The sequence below is a fragment of the Octopus sinensis genome, linkage group LG15, assembly GCF_006345805.1.
Source record: "Octopus sinensis linkage group LG15, ASM634580v1, whole genome shotgun sequence".
Taxonomy (NCBI): domain Eukaryota; kingdom Metazoa; phylum Mollusca; class Cephalopoda; order Octopoda; family Octopodidae; genus Octopus; species Octopus sinensis.
The window spans coordinates 42415403-42440676 of NC_043011.1; the positions used below are offsets into that span (position 1 = coordinate 42415403).

Genomic DNA, 25274 nt, shown 5'->3' on the forward strand with positions numbered 1-25274 from the left:
AAAACAAAAAGAATGTGTCATCTGCATGTTCTGTATATCCGTTAATAATCATTAGCAAAAATTAATAATCGTTAGCAATTCTCAGTTTGTTGAGAGTGTTAGTATATTAGCAATACAGTATTGTTAGTATGAAAGCAATATTGTTAGTAGAAGGTGAGTATTTGGCGAGCTGGTTTCAATTCCCGACAGAAGTCACTTCACATCAATGCTAATGATGTTGCTAATAGTTTTTTGGAGCGGAATAACCATCACAAACTTCTTATTTTCTCTTCTATTTAAATCTAGATATCCACATCTAATTGCAAAATAAGCTGATGTTAAATCATCCCAAGAAATCCTGTAAAGCCATGTTGTATATATGTATATTTATTACACATACATTATCTGTATATATATATATATATATATATATATATATAACACAGAGTTTAGTGTCTTGGTCAAAAGAGAAAAAAAAAAAGAAGAAAAGAAAAGAATGCCTGAAGCAGAATTTGAACCCGTGTTTACCAAAACCATTATGTGCAGAGTGATACCTTGATACCTGATCATTTTGCCTCACACTTGTACTTGTATCCACACATTCAAAATCACAAACAAACACACACACACACACACACACACACAAGTGTTGGCACTCGACAATGACAACATTGAGACATCAACTGTGTGGATCACTCCAAAGAAGGGAGATAACTACCTTTGCGACGGCAGGGTTTTGAGGCACGGGGCTTCCATTGGCCACTTTGGTTGGCAGCAGTGATACAACAAGGGGGAAGCATGCACTGTACTTGATGGCTTCGTTTTTCACTGGTGTCCTCATCTCCAGATCACTGTTAAGGCAACTCAAGCCAACCTAAAAATTACAGGTTCAAAAACAAAACGTCAACTTGATCCATAGTCAGTGGTTGTGGTGGTGGTGGTGGGGTGGAGGTGCGTGGTGGAAGGATGTCCACAGAGGGTCGGGTGGAGGATCGGGTGGAGAACCAGTTCCTTTGAAACAACACCACATACCACTTGACCAATCTCACTTTTTTCCATGATCTAAAAAGCTTCAAATAAGATTCTTTCTGAAACGACACATCTCTGCAACAACAACAAGAACAACAACAACTACTACTACTACTACTATTACAGCAACTGCTGCTGCTGCTACTACTACCATTGCTACAATACAATTTTGAACCACAACAGCAATTAATTACAAACATTGATTACAAGCTCAAGAAGAACCACTTTTTCCTTTTCTCAGCTCACCTCCCCCCCATCATTCCTCTACTTGACCCTCTACTCTCCCCCTTTGGTTCCATCCTGTCTATGGAATATTCTGTTTATGTCTTTGAGACACAGTTAATCTGGTTCCGGTGTTATTTTTGCTAAGTTCTCCCATTTCTGCAACCCCCCATCTACCCATCCATCCACCCACCCATGCAGTATTCTGTGTCTAACCTAAATCTTTTCTTTCAACACTCTGCACCATCTTATCAACAACAAGCAACAACAACAACAACAACAACAGCAATATGAATTTTCCTGTTGCAGCATAAATTGCACCAATGTGTGCAATGTGCACCTGCAACAAAAGTAACAACACCTGCAACAAAAAAAAAAGAACACCCCTCCCCTGCTGCTTCTGTAGTTTAATAAAAGAGTGCTTTAGTGCATGCCTGCATCTTAATTACTACAACAACTAAAACAATAACGAAGATATTACTTAAGAAGCCAAACGTTTGCACCAACACATGCATGTTATGCACTAATGCATATGAATGCACCAACACGTATGCATGCAACACCTCATGCATGTGTGTGTATTTTAATGCATATACACACAATTTGCAGTTATGAATGCAACCAACCATACAACTCCCCCTCCAAAATATAAACACATCCAAAATTCATTATTTCATTATAAATAAAACAACATGCAGCAAATTTATTATTATGGCTGGGAGAGATTTTATGATTCATACACACATACACACACACACAAATTAAATACATACCTTTTTTCTAAATATTATTATAAGATTTTACCGTATATATTGACTATAGAAAGAAGTCTAGTATTAGGGCATCTAAACCCATGATAGAAAAAATGGATATTAGTACATGTGGGACTAGAACCCACCCCTCATTTTTCTCATGGATTTATAAGCCTCAATATTAAACAATTTTCAATACTCAATATATACAATGAAAACTTATATTTACAAAAGATTTTTGCCTGTCACCATTTCTTAATTTACACAGAATACACATACTCAAATGCATGCATGCACACACACACATCATATATATAATATATCAATTGTATAAATTGACACACACATAAATTATACATACTGGAATTATAGATAATACACAAATTGTATATATATATTATGTATCTATGAATGTATGCATGTATATGTGAATGCACACACAATTTCTATTTACATTTATGGATGCCAGTACCCACTGACTGGCTTCCATGCCAGTGGCATGTAAAAAGCACCATCCAAAAGTGGTTGATGCCAGTACCCGCTGACTGGCTCCTGTGCCGGTTGCATGTAAAAAGCACCATCCGAACGTGGCCAATGCTAGAACCACCTGACTGGTTCCTGTGCTGGTGGCATGTAAAAAGCACTCATGACACTCTCAGAGTGGTTGGCATTAGGAAGGGCATCCAGCTGTAGAAACATTGCCAGATCAGAGTGGAGCCTAGTGCAGTTGCTGGCTCTCCAGACCTCAGTCAAACCATCCAACGCAGCCCAGCATGGAAAACGGACATTAAACGATGATGATGATGATGATGGAAATGTCTAACCGGTGCTAGTACAGAAAAATGAATGCACACATACACACGTATGTGGATTATATATTATATAATCTGTTTCATCATCACTATTTAATACCCATGTTCCATGCTTGCATGGGTTGGCAGAATCTGCTAAGTTCAAGGATTGCATCATGTCAAATGGTTGCATTGGCATGGTTTCTACAGCTGGATGCCCTTTCTAACACCAACCACTTAGCAGTGTGCACTTGGTGGTGCATTTTTTCCATAGCACCAGCACTAGTGGGGTTACCATGCAGCTCATGAGACTACAGACCCTACAATAATATATATATTACACACTCACAGGCACATCATCATTATTTAACTTCTGGTGTTCATATTGGCATGGGTCAGATGGTTTGACCAGGGCTGGCAAGCTGGTGGGGCTACACCAGACTCCAGTTTGATTTAGCATGGTTTCTACAGCTGGATGCCCTTCCTAACACCAAACACTCCGAGAGTGTAATGGGTGCCTTTTTCATGCTACTGGTACGGGTGCCATTTCTGTGCTGGCGGCACAGATATACAATAAGCTTCTTGCAGTTTCTGCCTCCCAAATTCTCCCACTAGGCATTGGTCAGCTTGGGGCTATAATAGAAGATGAGAACTCAAGGAGCTGTGCAGCAGGAATGAACCCAAAACCACAGGGGTGCAGAGCAAACTTCCGCAGCCATGCTTATTACATCTAACACTTAGATGCAATATGAACCTCCAGCATGTCTAGTGAAAGAGACGGTGGACGTTGGTGACCAGGTAGTTGTCATTGGTCTTACAGATAGGGAGTAGATATTGACAGTAAAATTGGACACAGTTCTCTGGTTTAAAATGTGACAGAGACATACAATCAGATAGTGTAAAATGCTGATGGGAGAAGATAGACAGATATAAAGTTAGTCAGAGCATGTCCATCTGTGTGTGTGTGTGAGAGAGAGAGAGAAGAGGAGAGGGAGAGAGAGAGAGAGGCACAGTGAAGAACAAGTGTGCATTTTACAATTGAGGTGTATTATAAAACTATTTGAAATGGTGAGAAATACTAAGGTGACACAGTTGTTTACAAAAGGTGTCTGTAGTCTGTCAGGTGGAAAGACAAAATGAGAGAAAACAAGTTGGAAAGAACAGAAATATTAATAGAAAGAAAAAAAATCCACACAAGAGATTTGTTTACACACACACACGCACACATACACACATCTATTTCTGTATTGCTTGTGTGTAGAATTAAACATATTTTTCCTATGGTAAGCAAACAGTAACTGAGTTTGTTTTCATTTTGGGTTTTTTTTGTTGTTTTTGTTTGACATGTGGCAGCATGGATATACAATGGTGCATATGTACACATACATACATTACATATATATACATACACATGTACATACATATACATACAAACATACATACACAAAAACAAACGTATATACATAGACAGATTTGACTCGTTTGCAGACAATCTGGGTATATAACTATATTACAAGACTTGGCTTATAAAACTATATATATATATATATATATATATATATATATATATATAAGGCGCAGGAGTGGCTGTGTGATAAGTAACCACATGGTTCCGGGTTCAGTCCCACTGCGTGGCATCTTGGGCAAGTGTCTTCTGCTATAGCCCCGGGCCGACCAATGCCTTGTGAGTGGATTTGGTAGACGGAAACTGAAAGAAGCCTGTCGTATATATGTATATATATATATGTATGTGTGTGTGTGTGTGTGTGTGTGTGTGTCTGTGTTTGTCCCCCTAGCATTGCTTGACAACCGATGCTGGTGTGTTTACGTCCCCGTCACCTAGCGGTTCGGCAAAAGAGACCGATAGAATAAGTACTGGGCTTAGAAAGAATAAGTCCCGGCTCCAGCATGGCCGCAGTCAAATGACTGAAACAAATATATATATATATATATATATATATATATATATATATCCACATTTAGACTAAACACAAATACACATGCATTGAGTATAAGTACAAAACAATATATGTGTGTGTGTGTGTGTGTGCATGTGTGTCTAAGTATGTATGTGTGTATATGAAACTATGTTCTTTGAACACTTGCTGAGAATTTCTTTGTTCTCAACTTTGGTCTTCTTCCTTATCTTCACACACACACACACACAGACAGAGATAGATAGACAGAGAAACTAGACAATGACTAGACACCTTGAGGTCCATAAAGGTCAGATATACATATGTAAAGGTCAGAGTTCAAATAGAGCTTTCAACACATTTGTCAAACAATGTTTCTTTCACTCATTCTCACACAACCCAAGCACACCCCCACCCTACCCATATACATTCATTCCACCCACACAGACACAGCAAGACAAACAGACAGACAGTGCAAATATTTGAACACTATATGCCATTCGAAAAATGTAATATCAGAAATGAAAAAAAAAAAAAAAAAACTATTTTGCTTAATTCTCAACCGATGAGACAAACCAAACAGAGATATTTGAAAAATATATATCAAAATTTAAAACATGAACAGTTGAAAAACAACACTCCAATATGTATGTATGTATGTATGTATGTATGTATGTATGTATATATAGAATAGATAGATATCTCATTAAAGATTCTCTTTATACATATATGTGTGTGTGTGTGTGTGTGTGTGTGTACATGCGCTTGTTGTGTACACTGAAAACTAATAAAAACAAAATACTCCAAAAAATTGAAACCTTACCAACTAACAAAAAAGATAAGCAACAAACGTGACAACAACTATGATAACAACAACAACAACCACCACAGCAACTATAACAATAACCGCGATTACATCAACAGTGTAAAGCACAGCAGCTAATCTCCATGAGAACTCAGTATTTTTGAAATCTTAACAGTTATTTGAAATCCATTTGTGTCAAGGAAGACATTCAAGGGAAATCTAAACCAGTCAGATACAGAATGGCTAACAAACACATGGTTGACAGGTGGGTGGTTGACTGACAGGTGGTTGACAGATGGTTGACATAGACAGGCAGTGGATATGGAGATGGGTTTTGGTAGACAATAGTTGACAATCAGGTATTTGATGAATAATGACTGATGGAGAGATAAGGGATTCACAAGACATTTAACTGACAGAGACACAGTAGTTGATACATAAGTGATTGACAATATCTGATAGACAGACAGGGGACTGACAATATATGTTGACAGGTAGACAGGTGATTGACAGACAATAGTTGACAATAAGACAATGGTTATCAGATAGGCAGGTCCTTGACACATAGACAATGGTTAACAGTATAGCTGAAAAAAGAGAAATGACAGGTCAACAGTTATTTAAAAACATGTACACAAATGCAGGGTAACATGTTCTATTAGCTGAGTTATTCTGTGCAGTGGATGGGGTAGATGGAGCAGGCCTCTCTTTTTGTCTGACTGATGAAACTGACATGGTTAACATGTGCAGGCATTGAAAACCGAGTAGAGATCTGCGTAAAAGAGATGGGGACAATGATGTGCAAAGAAGAAGCTCTGACTCTCAAAAGAGTTTCTACTGTAATGATGTAGAGGAGTTCAGAGCAAGTTCTGTCTGTGTGCTGCAGTTTCAAGTCTATCCAAATATCTTATGAGGTTCTGGGGGTGGCTACAGTCTCCTGTAAACCCAGTCTCAACAATCAGCAGTCTTGAGTTGTGGACTTAACCACAGGTATAAATTAGTGTTCTATTGGTGGAGTTGTACTGTACACAACCAGTAGATTTATTCAATCCCCTGTCATGGTGACCTTGTCTGTCTCAAGGGGTGGGTACCATATTGATCTGGTTTCTGTTTGGGGGTTTCATTATGAAAACAAAAAAAACCTGACTTTGATCACGACGCACTACCATTGTATCTACCTGTAAAATAGGTGTTGGTACAGTCTAATGTGGCTGAGATTGGCAGTAGGATTGTAGCAGCAGGCTGGAAGTGGGATTTTCAGCAGTAGGTTGGCAGTAGGAAGGAAATCTAGCAGTAGGTTGGCAGTAAGAAGGGATTCCATGAAAAAACAGATGCCATGTTGCTCATGAAAAGTTGGGAGCGGTTGTGGAATGGAATGTATTTAACTAGTTGGTGTTGATTTATACTTACAAGGGGTCCTGTTGACACAGAGACTGGTGAATCGGACAAACTGGTTACACTGAGACCATCGTCGTGGGTGCACACAAACTGAGGTAGTTTTGCAGTGTCCCACTTGCTTGGTTTATGACCCAAACTGGAGTTTCAAAAGAAAACAAAAATATAAAATTAAATTATATTCAAACCCATATGTTAATACAAATTGAATGAAAACACACATACACAAAATACACTCGCACACATACATACATAGTAGCACTTTCTAATAGGAACGAGAACTGTGGCTACTGTTATGGCTTTAGCTAGAATTGGAACTAAATGAAGTGCTTGTTTGAGCAAGATTTTACTTCTACTGTATGGTGCTAAAAAGCTGCTGCTTGTAGTGTCTTTAATATCCATCCAACCCATGCTGGCATAAGTTGGATGGTTTAACAGGATCTGATGGGTTCAAGGACTGCATCGTGCTCCAACATCTGCTTTGATATGGTTTCTAGAACTGGATACTCTTCCTAATGCCAACCATTTTGCAGAATGTATTGGCTGACTTTCTTTTTTTTTTGTGGAAGCAGCAGCAACAGTAGTAGCAGTAGCAGTAATGAATTTCCACTTTAGCACAGAATTTAAAGTGGCATAGTAAATACTAGAAGGAATTTTGTCAGGCACTCTGCCATCATTTTGTCCAGTACTCAAGCACCATTCAGCTGCCCACAGGTCTTTTATGATAATACCACAAAGACATCAATCATAGGGGTGTGTGTGTGTGTGTGTGCGCGTGCACGTGCCATGGATGATTATATCAACTCCAGCACTTTATTAGTAATTTATTGACTACAGAAGGATGAAAAGACAAAGATGACCTCAGCAGGATATGAACTCAGAATGGAAAGGGCTGCAAATAAATACCCCAAGGTATTTTGTTAGTCACTCTACCAATTCCACCCATGGTGATGATGATGATGATGATAATGCTTTCAAGTTTTAGCACAAAGCCGGCAATCTTGGGGGAGGGGTAAGTCAATTACATTGACCCTCAGTTCTCAACTGGTGCTTTTCTCATTGGCCCCGAAAGGATGAAGGACAAAGGCGACCTTGGTAGAATTTGAATTCAGAACATAAAGGGGGATGGAATGCTGCTAAGCATTTGGCCTGGCTTGCTAATGATTCTGCTAGCTTGCTGCTTTTCACCCTTATTATTATTATTATTATTATTATTATTATTATTATTATTTTATTTACACTCACGGAGTGGTTGGCGTTAGGAAGGGCATCCAGCTGTAGAAACACCGCCAGATCAGACTGAAGCCTGGTGCAGCCTTCTGGCTTCCCAGATCCCCGGTCGAACCATCCAACCCATGCTAGCATGGAGAACGGACGTTAAACGATGAATAATAATAATAATAATAATAATAATATCATTAATGATGATAATGATTGCTTTTGACTAAACTGAAGAGCTTAGATGTAAAGAGAGAGCACAATAAGAAGTAGAGACTGGAGGTGTGTGGCATGAATGCCTTTCCAAGTAAAAACAACAACCTACCTGGCTGATTTCTTTTTAATCTTGACTTCATCTGTTGGAGGTTCAATTATACAAGACAGATCATGGCTGAAAGAGATTAAAGATTGATGAAGCTGATGTTAGATACTACCAGAGAGTTTCCTCACAAGAGGCGGGTATCAATCATGAACAGGGAGTGACATTATATCTGGAAAATACCACATATGAACTAGTGAACCGTATCAAGAAGGAAGTGATGGTAGCATAAATATTATTGTGGTCCCAGACCACAAATTTGCAAGGGAGGTGTATGGGCAATTAACATTGACCCCTGTGGGGTCTGAACTCAGAATGAAAAGGAAACTATCTAAATACAAGGAACTTTATCATTCCACTCTAAACTCAAGAAGCAGATAATACATAAATGTAAAAATGAAAAAGAGAAATGGTAAAATTTACCTTTCATTTTCATCATACACTCTGATGGCATCAAACCATAACCAAAACTGTGTGTCGTCTTTGAAATGGTAAATCTGGGCAGCCAACTGTAGCAGTTTGATTTGGGCAAGAACTTCAAATTCTTTGCGTTTTTTCTCAAAGTTAATCTGAATGTTTTCTGTGACATCAGGCATCGCTGTGTCCATCATTGTGAGGTCAGTCAAGAACGTACCCAAATAGGGGACAGTTCCTTGGATGATACCCTAAAAATTGAAAGAGAAAGGAAGAGAGTGAGGAGATTTACATAACCATTTCTAAATGGTGATATGAGAGAGAGAGAGAGAGAGGGGTGTACTGGGGGGATACAACAGCCATCCATATTATTATCATTTTGTCCAATTTTTAATTCTTTTTGTTACCATATTTCTATTTGTGAAGAAAAAAGATACCCTTCCTCCACCCCTAACCCTAACTCTAATCCTAAATCTAAAATAGGTTGAAATGCAATAGATTGATACTAGGGTTATAATTATGGGTGACAATTTCATACGACACCGCTAAGTTTTTTATAGCTGTGTCGTATGAAATTGTCACCCATAATTATAACCCTAGTATCGATCTATTGCATTTCAATCTATTTTAGATTTAGGATTAGAGTTAGGGTTAGTCAGGGTTAGGGGTGGGGGAAGGGTATCTTTTTTCTTCACAAATGTAAATAAACCCAATCTGTTTCTTAAAGGAGGGACATATTCATTATGCACAGAATGTTATTTACCTAAATGGATGCCAGTGATTGGTTAAAATTGCAGAAATGCAGGAAATTTTAGACGAAATATGTTACAACCTATAGAATTTTCTCAATAAAGCCAAGAGAAAATGATGTTTTATAAACACATTCTACCAGTATATTTCTAGTTACCTAGAAATTATGTTACAAACTGCCGTTCAAAAGGAAAGATCTGGCATTTCCTTATGTCTATTCAGTGATCTGCTGAGGAACCACTTACCTTCTCAATCCAAGACTGTCGTTTTAACATGTTCTTCTTCTTCAGTGTCTTGTTGCTACACTCTAAATCAGGGAACTTGGCAGTTGCTTCCTGCAAACGAGGAGAATATGAAGAAATAAAGAAAAAAATCATGTTAGTTATCATAGAGGATTGCATTTCAAGATGCAAATATTATACAAAGCCATATTATGCATGTATATATGTATGTATATATATAAATATATGTGTGTTATTTGTATGTTGTACATCTATATATATATATATATATATATATATATATATATATACACATGTGTGTGTGTATATAAATGAATGTGAGGGAGTGTGAAGCAATATGCATGTATGTGTATACAGTATACACATATTTGAATATATATCTTTATATAGCTTCATGGATGTGTATTCAGAACTTGCCACAATAAAGTTTACATTTGTTAAACAGAAGACAGATCAAGCAGAAAAAAAAACAACCAATAAAAAAACCTATCTATGTGTTCATTATATTTTTACTATATTTGCAGAAGAATTTTAAATTATAGACTATAAAAAAAAATAAAGTGACTGTTTATTGATCAAGGTTATTTCTTGAGAGCACACCTACATATATATATGTGTGTGTGTGTGTGTGTGTGTATATATGTATATATTTCTTTACTACCCACAAGGGGCTAAACATAGAGGGGACAAACAAGGACAGACAAAGGGATTAAGTCGATTACATCGACCCCAGTGCGAAACTGGTACTTTATTTATCGACCCGAAAGGATGAAAAGCAAAGTCGACCTCGGCGGAATTTGAACTCAGAAAGTAACGACAGACGAAATACCTATTTCTTTATTACCCACAAGGGGCTAAACATAGAGGGGACAAACAAGGACAGACAAAGGGATTAAGTCGATTACATCGACCCCAGTGCGAAACTGGTACTTTATTTATCGACCCGAAAGGATGAAAGGCAAAGTCGACCACAGCGGAATTTGAACTCAGAAAGTAACGACAAACGAAATACCGCTAAGCATTTCGCCCAGCGCGCTAACGTTTCTGCCAGCTCGCTGCCTTAGTGTGTATATATGTGTATATATATATATATATATAACCCATGCTAGCATGGAAAATGGACGTTAAACGATGATGATGATGATATACGTGACCAAAATATATACTCGTAAAAAGGTTCAGATAGGGATCAACACACACACAATAACACCCACATAGTAACATATACATCTGCCAACTAGCACATACAGAAACTCAAACCTTTATACAACAACCTGATCTGCTAGAAAGAGCAGCTACACCTTTTGCAAATCATATCTTTTTCTCTTTCATATTTACTGAGTCTAGAGGAACATGTAGCCTCCATGACCTGGCAGGCCCTCCAAGACTGGTCGGTTTGACGCTTAATGCTTATAGATGCAGGAAATACGTGAGTAGGGAGGAGAGGACAGGGGATGAATAAGTGATCCAAGATATCTCTAAAGAGATGTGATGGTCACATCTGGAACGCATTTGCCCCACAGATCTACTGGATTAGGTCTGACTTACAGAGAAGCAAGAACAACAATAACACACACACACACAAGCTAGGGCAATAATTTGGTCTTTTAACGTGGTCACCCGAAATCTCTCCAGAATATTAGAAAAGAAGGATATGGATACACCACACTTTAATGAAAGAAATGGCAGCAAAATCTCACCTAAGGACACAGGTGACAGTTTACCTTAATGAAAAATGGGATGGTCATGAATTTGATGGTCGCTAATCAGGTTTGAGCAAGGGATAAATAATACACACACGCACACACAAGCACATGTGTATGAGTTTGTGGAAGGGAGAGAGAGAGACATGTAATCAGAGGTATAATTGAATTAAGGCTACAAGATACTGTCATAAAAAAAGAAAATTAAAAAAAAAACTATTTAGTACCTTCATTAGAATTTCCCGTGAGGCAATTTGGTTGTTTTCTTCGGAACAAAGCTCTGATAATTCTTCAAAGAGGGCAAGAGTTTCTCTGTGAAATAGATAGATAAATAAATAAATAAATGATGATCATTTCTTTTATTGGGCCCTAATGGCCCAGGATGTTGGGGCAGTACAAAGGTGAAATCTAAGCATCAAACAATAGTGTGATGGTAATGGTGGTGGTGGTGGTGATGGTTAGGGTAGTATTTACATGGAGTAAAAGGATGGCAACCACAATAACAACAACAACAAATGAGAAACAGCAACATGGATGACCTTTCTTAAGCATCAAGAACAACTCCCCCAACGTCTACCCTCAACTTCCTCTCCAAGCAGTATTTGAAGAAGTTGACAGTTTAGCTTAAGAGGAAAAGCGACTGTCCTCAAAATCTTTCAACCATGTCCACCCAACAACTTCCTGGCTAGCAGATAAAGATCACCCACACTTCAGTGTTAAAGGACTGTGATGAGCTGAGGTTTTTCTTTTTGTTCACGTTTTTTTAATGTCCTGTACCCATATATGCATGTATGTATATATATATATATGTGTAGGTATGTACATATATGTATGTATATATGCATAAAAACGTATATATATATATATATATAATAATAATATATCATACAGTTACAGTTTTCCAACAGTAAAAACCCTGCCAAAGCAGACCTCACTGTTGTTGGCGCTAAGTAAAGAGTACCCAGTACATTCTGTAAAGTATTTCACACTAGGAAGGGCATCCAGCTCTCACCAGTATTGATGCCAAAACACCCAGTCCACTCTGTAAAGTGGTTGGCACTAGGAGGAGCATCCAGCCATAAACCCATGCCAAAACAGAAGGCAGTGGAGCTCGGTGCAGTCATCTGCCAGTTCCTGTCAAATTGTCCAACCCATGCCAGCATGGAAGATGGACGTTAAATGATGATGATGATGATGATGATAGTCCATGCCGTCCATCTGTGTGTGTACATTGAAATGAGAAAATAATACAACAGATCAGGTGACTAATATAATAAAGGTGTAAGAAGAAACAGCAGTAAACCACAACTTTATGACATAAGAAATAAGAGTCTGTGACAGTTCTGTTGAGGAATCTTTTGCAATGTGGTGCCACATTCCAAACAGAATGCAAACTGCTCTCCCAAATTTCCACCAATGAGGCTAATTTCTACTCAGAACCTTCAAATTTCAGGACATTTCAAAATGAAAATGTGTCTTCCACTTCCACATGAATTTACAAGGAATTTCTATTGGTGCCAACTAGCAAGTCTACCATCTGAAGTAAAATTAATTATTCCCCAAGAGTGAAACATCAACTTACTTTGGGACAGCGGCCCAGGTCTTCCGTAGTCGATAAACAGGATGTGCTTGAAGTCCTGAGATAATGGCTTTGAGGGAGGAAAAATTTTTAAGATCTCGAAGTTCCTGAAAATAAAACCATAATGGAAATTAAATGAATGCCACCATCAGATAGAAATTTAACATGTAGTTACGCAAAATGTTTACTGTAAAACACAAATCTTTCTTCTCTATCCCTCCAAATTCTCAGCCATCAATGTAATGGAAATCACTTCTGATACACACATACAAACACAACTTGTCCCTTTAGTGGCCATGCATCGTTTCACTGCCCTATAAAAATATACCTTTCACACACACACACACACTCCATAGATTCATGCCACCATGTTAAATTGTGATACAGCTCCACATGTCCAACACCAGAGATCCAACACACTCTGTAACTAAGTAGTTCGGCAAAAGACACTAATAAATAACTATCAAGCTTAACATAAAGCTAAGTACCAAGGTCAATTTATTCGATTGAAAATACTTCAAGGCAGTGCCCCAGCATGGTCGCAGTCCAATGGCTGAAACAAGTAAAAGAAAAAAATAACATGCAAGGATGGGTGGAGCTGACTTGGTTCTCTCCACACCAAATCTAACAATTAATCTATCTCTGGGTACTCTGCATTTGCTGCCATCCGTTTCCATATCGTACAGCAACAAATATTTCTAACACATGCATGGAGTCTCTGCATGGTCTTTTGACCAGCAAAACATAATAGTTAAATATCCTTTGCAACACACCAAATATATGTATGTATGTATATATATATATATATATATATATATATATAATTTAATCTATGTCTTTTTTTTTAAAGCTGATTTAAGAGACTCCATATATATAAATGTGACCTCATGTGTACCGTTGGCGATTTTTTTTCCTCTGTCTTCCCTTCTCTGGATTTTTCCTTCTCCTATGTTTCCGAAGAAGAGCTCCGCTCAAAACGTTAAACCCTCCTTCTTTCCTGAGCATCCAATAATACTATATTTGTTCCACGCCCTCGCGTTGTTGTGTTTTTTTGTGCTTTCTTGTTTGGATTAACTTTATATATATGGAGTCTCTTAAATCAACTTTAAAAAAAAAGACATAGATTAAATTACTCCAAGATAAACAGTGTCTCTGGAAAAAGACAGTGTGGAGAGGTGATAATGTTGAAGCATTTTCAGAGGTGGAAGTTCTTTAGTTATAATGTTGAGCTGCCAAAGAAAACTTGTAAAGGTTTCACAGTAACAAAATCTATAACATCAACCTCAACACTGCCATCCATTGCAATGTATCTCACATTGATTAGGCTAACTAATTAACAGATAATCATGTCGTAAAATTCACATTAATTACCATAGCAATTTCTATCCATTTCGTGATGACTCGGACCCGTGCAGCCTTTCGCTCTGACTGTTTCAAAATGGTTGCTGTGACTCGAAGAGAAACACGATTGAATTGTTCAATTGTAGCTAAGACAGTTGGTGGCTCCCGACCGCTCTTTCGGTCTCGTCTTGCCCATACGGCACCCAGACAATGGTGGGGGATGACTTTACGGAACAAAAACTGTGGAGAGAAACAAAATAACATCATTTGTCAATTGAAACTGTTGTTCGTAATATACACACATAGATGGATACAGAGAGTGACAGAGACAAACTGATAGAAAAATATAGATAAGTATATACACACACATATATGTAAATATACAGAAGAAATTAAAGGACTCAATACGACAAATAGAATGTATATAATTGTATTATAAGCTGCAAGTGTATATTTTATGTATATACATGGATAAATATAAATACATACATGCACAGCTACACACATGTATATATATGTCTATAAGCAAATACAATCAAAGGAGGAGAGAGAGGGGGGAGAGAGAGAGAATACAGATTTGAGAAGAGTGAGATGTGAGGGAAATCAGTTTAAAGAACTTACAGCATCTTTACAGGTGAGTTGCTCTGCAAAACGTTGGTTTGAGATGTCAAAAAAATCCAAAGGTGGATGGTATTCTGAATCTATCATGTGATCAACTTCATCGCAGATAGAAAATCGGAATTCCACTTTGATATCTGAAATAAAACAGGATATACGTTAATACATACACAATATCTGTATGATTTTTTTTTACTGCTTTCACTCACTGGACAATGGCCATGCTGGGGCACCAATCCGAAGGATGTACTCAATTACATCAACCCCAGTATTCTTTTTTTATCACCTTGAAAGGAGAGTGAATTCGATTTTATCATTATTGTAACACTTATCATGGTTCTATCCTTCTTCACCAGAATGCATCCCACTGGGCCTCCGTTTCTTTGCCTGTGCATTTCCTCTCTCAAGCTACTAATATGGCCAAACAGCAAAGTAACCTGAATTGGTTATGTGACCTATCAAAGACTAGATGGAATGATGTCCTTCTCTTTAAGAAAAGAATCCCCCCATCCTCTGTGTGTGTGTGTGTGTGTGTGTGTGTGTGTGTGTGTACATATATATATATATATATATACACATACATATATATATATATACATACATTATACATACATATATATATATATATACTTTATTAATGAAGCTGCAAAGACATCACAAAAACTGTTACTCAGGGTTTCACGTTCTAGTTTGTCAAACGGTTTCAGTTGAGAATATATATATATATATATATATGTATATATTCAGTTTATATGATATAATAGATCTATCTATATCATATGAACTATATAATACATACACAACACATGTATATTGTGTTATAAAACATATTTCACGTACACATGTTCTATACATAAACATACACACACACACACACACACACACACACACACAACTGTGCAAATATAATCACACACAAGATAATTTCTCATGTGCCAGCAGCAATTTAAGAGTTGCAGAAGATAAATGGTTTCAGAATTGGTCACACACACACACACCACACACACTTTCTCATATATGTATGCATGTGCGTATATATTATATGTATCCGTGTATAATGATGAGAAATGGAAATGTGCCAATGCATGGAATTGGTCAATATTTCAAGAAAGTAACTATTGAGAGAGAAGGAGAGACAGTAGTCAGGGGGGGGGGGAACAGAAGAGAGAGAATTATGAAGAAGGGGTGAGTGAAGGGAAGAGGGGGCGAGATGTTTTGGCAAGACATTTTCTCTACTAAAACTTAGTTGTAATATATATGTGTGTGTGTATATATATATACATATATATACATACATATTATACATACATATATATATACATACAAATATATACATATATATATACATACATATATATATACATACAAATATATACATATATATATACATACATATATATATACATATATATATACATACATATATATATACATATATATATACATACATATGTATATATGTATACATATATATATATATACATGCATGTATGTATGTATGTATGTGTGTGTGTGTGTATGTATGTATGTATGTGTGTGTGTATGTATGTATTCTTTCCTTTGAAGATAAAGATGAAGGAATATTTCAAAGACTGAAGTGTGATATTATTTATCATCAGCATCATCATCATCATTGTCACCACAATCATCATCGTCACCAGCATTATCACTACTATTGCAATAACCATCACCTGAACCATCATCATCATCATCATCAACACCACTGCCTCCACCCCCATCATTGTTGTCACTGCGACTGCATTTCTGCATGAGTCGTACTATTTTGTACATAAATTTAACTGAAAAAAGAAAAAAAAGCAGTGTGGGGGGAACTAATAATGAACACAGATTATACATGGGATTAATAGACTACATGCTTTAGTCCATGTCATGAGTACTTTATCGTCATCATCACCATCATTTATAGATGTGTAGGTGTGTCTGTCTGTGTGTCTGAGTATGTATATAATGCCTCTGTATATTTGTGAATGAATGTAACAGTGTATGTTATGTCAAAACAACTTAATATAGATTTTTCTTTGTGCGAAATGAAACAATAGAAAAAAACCATTTGCAGTGTATGTGTGTGTGTGTGTGTGTGTGTGTAAAGACACACACATTTGATGTATAAACAAAAGACAGACCTCTCAATACATACAAAACTATATTTCAATAATTAGACACACAAATACAGATATATATATAATATATATATATATATATATATATATTATAACATATATTATATATATGTTATATTCATATATATTATATATACATAAATATATTATACATGTATATTATATATACATGTATATTTATATACATGTATATTATATATACATGTATATTATATATACATGTATATTATATAACATGTATATTATATATACATGTTATTATATATACATGTATATTATATATACATGTATATTATATATACATGTATATTATATATACATGTATATTATATATACATGTATATTATATATACATATATATTATATATACATATATATTATATATACATATATATTATATATACATATAATATATACATATATAATATATACATATATACATATATAATATATACATATATAATATATACATATATATATATATGCTAGCATGGAAAGCGGACGTTAAACGATGATGATGATATATATATATATACACACACATCATCATCATCCTCGTTTAACGTCCGTTTTCCATACTAGCAATGGGTTGGATATACATATATATATACACATATATATTATATATACACACACACACACATATATATATATACACATTTATTATATATACATTATATATACATTTATTATATATACATATATATATATATATATGCATGTCTTTATATAAAGACAAGAGAATGTGGGTTTTGTTATACCCAGAGACTATAGTAAACAAATAACATCATGAATTCTTAAATTACTTACATTCATGACATGCAACTAAACACAAATCTGTGTAGGTGTACACGTATTACATGAGTATGTGTGTGTGTGTGCATGGGGCAGGGGTGAAGTGTGTTGGGTGAAATCAGTAATTAAATTAACAGGTTGTCATTCATAAACGCTGCTACGTCAGATAGTATCAACACAAACACTGACGCACAGACACTCACACATATATATACACGCCTTCTATGAATGGGAAGCTGTTTTACTACAGACACACACACACACTCACACGCCATCACTGTAACTGCCTCTATGATGATCACTGTGTATGTATGCTTCTTTAGATGTGTGCATACATACACACACACACATCTGAATGTATAATATATGCATGTTTGAATGTATGTGTGTACGTATATATATATCTATCAGTAAGTGTATGTGTGTCGAAGTTATTTCATAAAAGCACTGAATGAATGGTTGTTGTTTGGATACATGTGTGTGTGTATATATATATATATATATATATATAATATATGCACATATACATACACACAGACACACACACACAAGTGGTACTATTACAGGGTTTATGTGAGTGTGCAAAATGTTGTGTGCCTATATATACATACATACACACTTATATAAATGTATACCTGTGTGTGTGCGCGCGCATGCGTGCAGTGTGTATACAATATTGATGATTTGATGAGGGAAATCTATCTGGGTTCCCTCTTTGTCTGTATAAACACACACACACACCACACACATTTGTATGGGTTTTTGTATACTCGGGGAAATAATGGCCAAGTTAGTGTCAACACATTCATAGTAGTAATGATAGTTTTAATAAATGTTATGGTACTCTAACTATTGTATATCAAACTTAGTTTTAATACTTAATATATACACACATGTATATATAGATTAGTGTTGGCATAGTCTTATTAGTGTAGACATATCCATGTTAAAAATTTAATACACGCATTATATATATACACACACACACATCTGAATGTATAATATATGCATGTTTGAATGTATGTGTGTACGTATATATATATCTATCAGTAAGTGTATGTGTGTCGAAGTTATTTCATAAAAGCACTGAATGAATGGTTGTTGTTGGATACATGTGTGGTGTATATAATATATATATAATATATATATATGCACAATACATACACACAGACACACAACACACAAGTGGTACTATTACAGGGTTTTTATGTGAGTGTGCAAAATGTTGTGTGCCTATATATACATACATACACACTTATATAAATGTATACCTGTGTGTGTGCGCGCGCATGCGTGCAGTGTGTATACAATATTGATGATTTGATGAGGGAAATCTATCTGGGTTCCCTCTTTGTCTGTATAAACACACACACACACACACACACATTTGTATGGGTTTTTGTATACTCGGGGAAATAATGGCCAAGTTAGTGTCAACACATTCATAGTAGTAATGATAGTTTTAATAAATGTTATGGTACTCTAACTATTGTATATCAAACTTATTTTTTAATACTAATATATACACACATGTATATATAGATTAGTGTTGGCATAGTCTTATTAGTGTAGACATATCCATGTTAAAAATTTAATACACGCATTATATATATACACACACACACACACACACATATATATATATATATATACACATATACACATACACATATATACATACACATATATACATATACACATATATACATACACATATATACATATACACATATATACATACACATATATACATACACATATATACATATACATATACACATATATACATATATACATATACATATACATATATACATATACATATATACATATATACATATATACATATATACATATACATATATATATATATTTTGATTTTGATTTTTGATTTTTCCAGTTTCAGCTCATGAGCTGTGGCCATGCTGGGGCACCACCATATATATTTATATATATATATGTGTATATATATATATATTATATATGTAGGTGAGTTAATGTTGTGTTTTAATGCTGGGAAAATGAGAAAACTCCGCTTGAAATGTTTACAGAGATCACAGCCACTATCATGTATTGTCTTATTCTACATTATGTGTGTGTTTGTGTGTGTGTGTAATGTATATAGTGTTTATGCTTATGTGCATTTGCATTCACGTATGCGTGTAAATTACAGAGTGCATATGTGTGCGTGCGTGTACCAGTGCATGCTGCAGTATGATTCAGTACAACTTCAAAGGGTATGCCTTCCAACACCACCCCAGCCACTGACGTCAATAACAGTGATGATGATGATGATGATGATGATACTGTTATTGGTGGTGGGGATGATGACTAATATTGATGGAGGTGACGGTAAAGATGGTGATAGTGATGGTGATGCTGATAATGTAGTCAGTCCCTTCCGTCCCCACTCCTCCCCACATTAATGAGGCAAACAACATGGCAGCCTATTTACTTCTCATCTAAGCTGTTCAACTGTTGGAAAAGACCCTGGTAAGCTGGAGCTTATCATTATTATTAGCCCCGTTTTTCCACCTCCCCAAACTTCAGGCCTTGTGCCTTCAGTAAAAAGGATTCTTCTTCTTCTTATTATTATTACTGAGGCAGTGAGCTGGCAGAGTGGTTAGAATGCTGGACAAAATGCTTAGCAGCGTCTCTTCCAGTTTGACAATCTGAGTTCAAATTACAGCAAGGTCGGCTTTGCCTTTCATCCTTTCAAAGTCAATGAAAGAAGTACCAGTTACGCACTGGGGTCAATGTAATCAACTAGCCCCCCCCCCCAGCAAAATTTCAGGCTTTTTGCACCTTAAAAGAAAAGATTATTATTATTATCATCATCATTGTCATTGTTAAGGCAGAAGCAGTATTTCATGTGTCTTTACGTTCAAATTCCACTGGGGTCAACTTTGCCCTTTGGGATTGATAAAATAGACCCCAGTTGAGTATTGGAGTCGATGTAACTGAATAACTCCCTACCTGAACTTGCTGGCCTTTTGCCATAGAAATTTAGTCTCAACATTATTATCATTATCATTGGATTTGGATTTTGGGCAGGTACCTTATTCGGTGGGGAGGGGGGACTATTTCTTTGCTCAGAAACAAATGAGAGTTGGCAACAGGAAGAGTATCCAGCCATAGAAATCTTGCCTCAACATCTCGTGCGACCCAAGTAAGTATGGAAAAGCAGATGTTGTTATGATGATGATGATGATGGTGTCATTTGAGGGAGGTTTATCTTCTGTTTCTAGCAAGGCTAGTGATCACACAGAGGTCTAACCTTGTTGGCTTTATTAAACAGCAGGAAAGTGCTTAACAATTAAATAATTAATCAAGTTAATTACTCAAGAAGCTGTAACAGTAATCAATGGTTAAGGTAGTTGAATAGTAAGCTCAGGATTCGTGAGTTCAAATCCACCATAAGTTGTTAGTAGTGGTAGTTATTTTTGTTGTTTACCCCCCCCCCCCCAGGTCTATCCTTATTGAGCAGACATATGATCAAAAGTATTCCAGTTATAACCTTCCATATTTTTGCATAGTCAAGAGTGGAGGGAGGGGGGCAGGTCCAATACATTCACTGTCTCTTAAATAATAGTGCATAATTTGAGGGAGATTTGGCTGCTATTTCCAGTGGGTTGAGCAACTATGCAGAAGCTCCCTCTTGTGGTGGTAGTGTTGATGCTAATGTGTTTGTGGTGGTGGTGTACAATGTGGCGTTGGTGGTGGTGAGAAAAGAGGAGGCTAACCAATGTAAGAAGTGGTTTGAGGAAAGCAGCGGAGAGCGGAGAGCGATGAGCTGTATGGGGGTGGGGGAGTGTAAGAGAAAGGGAGAAGAGGAGGCAGTGTATGTGTGTGTGTGGGGGGGGTGTTTGGATGTTCCCTTCATAATTCAGCCATGAACAGAGTGGCTGAGGGGAAAGGAATTAGGAGGGAGTAAGGCTGAAATGGTTCAGTAGGCGGGGACAAGAAAAATAGAAAGATGAACCATCACAAAAATACACATACACACACATACATTGGCAGGCACAAAGACACACACACACATTGACAGGCACACACACACAGACACACCTACACATATCCAAATGTCAACTTACAAATCCTGCTGAAGGATGAAGTTACTTTCCTAAAGCAATATTTTTAATGCTAACCACATGCCCACACACACACACACCAATAAGATTATATGAGATTCCATATGCAGTCTTACACTTAGCAACATACATGTGCCTGCACTAAACTATGTGTACACACACACACACAATAATAATAATTGCAATAATGTATTGATTTGTACAGTAATGAATATTGAACATGTACCAGTGGTATGTAAAAAGCACCATTCGAGCGTGGTCGTTGCCAGTACTCCCTGACTGGCCCCCATGTCGGTGGCACATAAAAAGCACCATCTGTTTGTGGTCAATGCCAGTGCCACTTGACTGGCCCCCATGCCGGTGGCACGTAAAAAGCATCCACTACCCTCTTGGAGTGGTTGGCATTAGGAAGGGCATCCAGCTGCAGAAACCTTGTCAGATCAGATTGGAGCCTGGCACAGCCTCCTGGCTTGCCAGTCCTCAGTCAAACCGTCCAACTCATGCCAGCATGGAAAGCAGATGTTAAAAGATAATGATGATGATGGTGGTGGTGTTGCTGATGATGATGATGATGATTACAGTAAAGATAACCAACCTCTATTTTGCTGAGCTTCTTTCCGGAATCTTTCCTCCTTGTGTTTGGCCCGAAATGCCAGGTCCCTGTCTTCCATACATTCTTGAGCAAATTTCTCCAGCATCTGCAGACATGGATAATCTGGATCCTCTCGGAAATCTTCTGGATATGTATCGAGCCATACTGAGATCACAGACTTTATTGTTCTGGTATCAAGAAAAGAAAAAAAAAAAATGTATATATGCATTTCTATGGTGACAGCATATGAAGACATGGTTCAGTGCAAGCAAATAATATAGTCAACATCACACACACATTTTGATTTTTAGAGAAGAGAAAAAGAACTCAATACCTGTAAAAGAGTGTGTCCAGTTAATGTTGATGTGACCAATGTTGATGGCTGTCTTAAGCTATAACTGAAGACAACCTGAAGATTGGAGGAGAAAGTGGTGATAGCTGGAACTAAGCCTATTCAGGTACCTTTCTCTGTACATGAAACTTAAGTTGCAACTTCCAAGATCATATGATACTTTGTATAATATATATGCTCATACATACACACCACACACACATATATACAACATATATATGTCTGTGAATCTATGTATTTGCATATACACACATGAGTATGGAAATTTAAAAGCAATATGAATTCTTCAACAGGAATTGAACCAACATCTACTAACCAATTAAGCACGATAACCATTAGACAGCATTATTACCAGTTTAGCCTTATAATTTATTGTACTAATTTAAATCATTTCACTAATTTACTCCATGCGAGTGGGTGGATGTCTTACAATAAAACCCGTTCACAAATGACCATTCTGTCACCCATTCAGCTATTCTTTTATCTGTTCTTAGCCACTGTTTTATTATGAACTAGCACTATGACCTGGCAACGCCGGGTCATGGTGCTAGTGCATGCGTGCACACATACATGCAAGTACTGTCCAAATCTCCGACCAATCACATACAGCTAGCTGGCATATCAAGTTTCGGGCATTTTGATTGGGTTTTGGATAGAAAATTCATGAAAAAGTCACTTCTATTGATTTTTTAATGGCTTTGCGGGGTGACTGGGGAAATGTAAAGATGTGCACGACCACCTTTGGACGGTTTTGAATGACCATAGAAAGTGCGAGCTCTCTAACTGAAAAATTGTGGATTTGTGTAAAGGACACACACACACACACAGACATTTTGCCGTTTATATATATAGAGATTACTCTTTTATTAACCATTCTATTACATCTTGAAATGAGGACTGAATAACCTTAAAAATTATAAAATAAAATATATATATATATTAGAAATGAATGTGTATCTTACATACACACACACTGTACCTCTTGATGCCAGTTTGATGAAGTGCCATTCCAGTAGAGTCGAGTGCAAATATTGTATAACTTTTCACATGAAATCATGTACATGCAAACGACTTAAAAACAGGAATGGCGCTGAAACAAATATAATTACTAATAAAGATGTGCTAAATTCATCCCGACAACAGGGTGCTGAGTTCAGTCTCACTGCGTGGCACCTTGGGCAGGTTCTCCTACTATAGCCTCAGGCCGACCAAAATCTTGCGAGTGGATTTGGTACATGGAAACTGAAAGAAGGCTGGTTGTGTGTGTGTGTGTGTGTGTCCGTGTCCCACTATCACCACTTGACAACCAGTGTTGGAGAGTTTATGTTCCTGTAACTTAGCAGTTTGGCAAAAGAAACTGACAGAATAAGTACCAGGTTTAAAAAAAAAAAGGGGAAAAAGTACTAAAGAAATGTACAGAAATATTTGTAATGTGTGAATGTTGGACAAGTAGCACTCACAAAACCATCACATTATGTTAGTTAAAAAAAGAGAACAACAGCAACAACAACAACGAAAACATTCTGAATGAACTTCAACTGTAAATAGAGAAAGTGGGGTGTATATGGGGGTGGGGGATGGGTGGATTCTGGTTAGGCCTTGTTTTTCATATATATGAACAGAAGAGTAATTCCTATGACAACCACCACAAGTTACCAACCAAACTGTGATTGGTGGTCTCTAGTCTTATAATTGTTGTTGATGGTGGTGGTGGTGGTGGTGGGGAGGGAGTAATGTCTTTTGAAGGAAAAAAAAACAAACATGAAAGGGTTGAATGAAAGAAGCGAAATGAAAGAAATGGGAGAGAAAAAAGCAACAAACTGGGGGGAGAAAACATGAAGGAAAGATAGGAGAGAGAGAGAAAGAGACAGAGAAAGGGGAATGAAAATTGATAGTAATGGTGGAGAGGTAGAGGGAAAGAGAGAGAAAGGTAAAAAAGGGAAAGAGAAAGAGAGAGAAAGGTAAAAGAGGGAAAGAGAAAGAGAGAGAGAAATGGGAGAGGGAGAGAGAGAGGGGGAGAGACCGTGGTAACATGTATTTCCCACCCCTTACCTTCAGCTGCCCACCCTGCTATCTGATAACAAACGAACTTTACACATTGTTCAGAGGGGTGGATGGATGCATGGCAAGAGGATGTGGGTGGGTGGGTGGACAGAGCTGATTAGTCTAGTACCCAAAACACTTTTTCCTTATATTCCACCAAATAAAATACTTAAAGGTCAACCTTACA

The 25274-nt window shown here is 36.8% G+C and overlaps 1 protein-coding gene across 4 annotated transcripts in view; it reads right to left on the reverse strand.

Moving 5' to 3' along the window:
• LOC115219752 (ral guanine nucleotide dissociation stimulator) overlaps positions 1-25274 on the reverse strand; it is a 143989-nt gene that overhangs the window by 8764 nt on the left and 109951 nt on the right. For 3 of the 4 annotated variants that reach the window (XM_036509668.1, XM_029789993.2, XM_036509669.1), the window contains exons 5-14: positions 22696-22880; positions 15077-15210; positions 14486-14695; positions 13118-13221; positions 11763-11847; positions 9836-9925; positions 8850-9091; positions 8433-8498; positions 6905-7028; positions 698-853 (exon numbers count right to left, since the gene is read on the reverse strand). In XM_036509668.1, coding sequence (XP_036365561.1) covers positions 698-853; positions 6905-7028; positions 8433-8498; positions 8850-9091; positions 9836-9925; positions 11763-11847; positions 13118-13221; positions 14486-14695; positions 15077-15210; positions 22696-22880 — 1396 coding nt within the window. The remainder of the gene's footprint in view (positions 1-697; positions 854-6904; positions 7029-8432; positions 8499-8849; positions 9092-9835; positions 9926-11762; positions 11848-13117; positions 13222-14485; positions 14696-15076; positions 15211-22695; positions 22881-25274) is intronic. The other variant, XM_029789994.2, reaches the window with a different exon arrangement.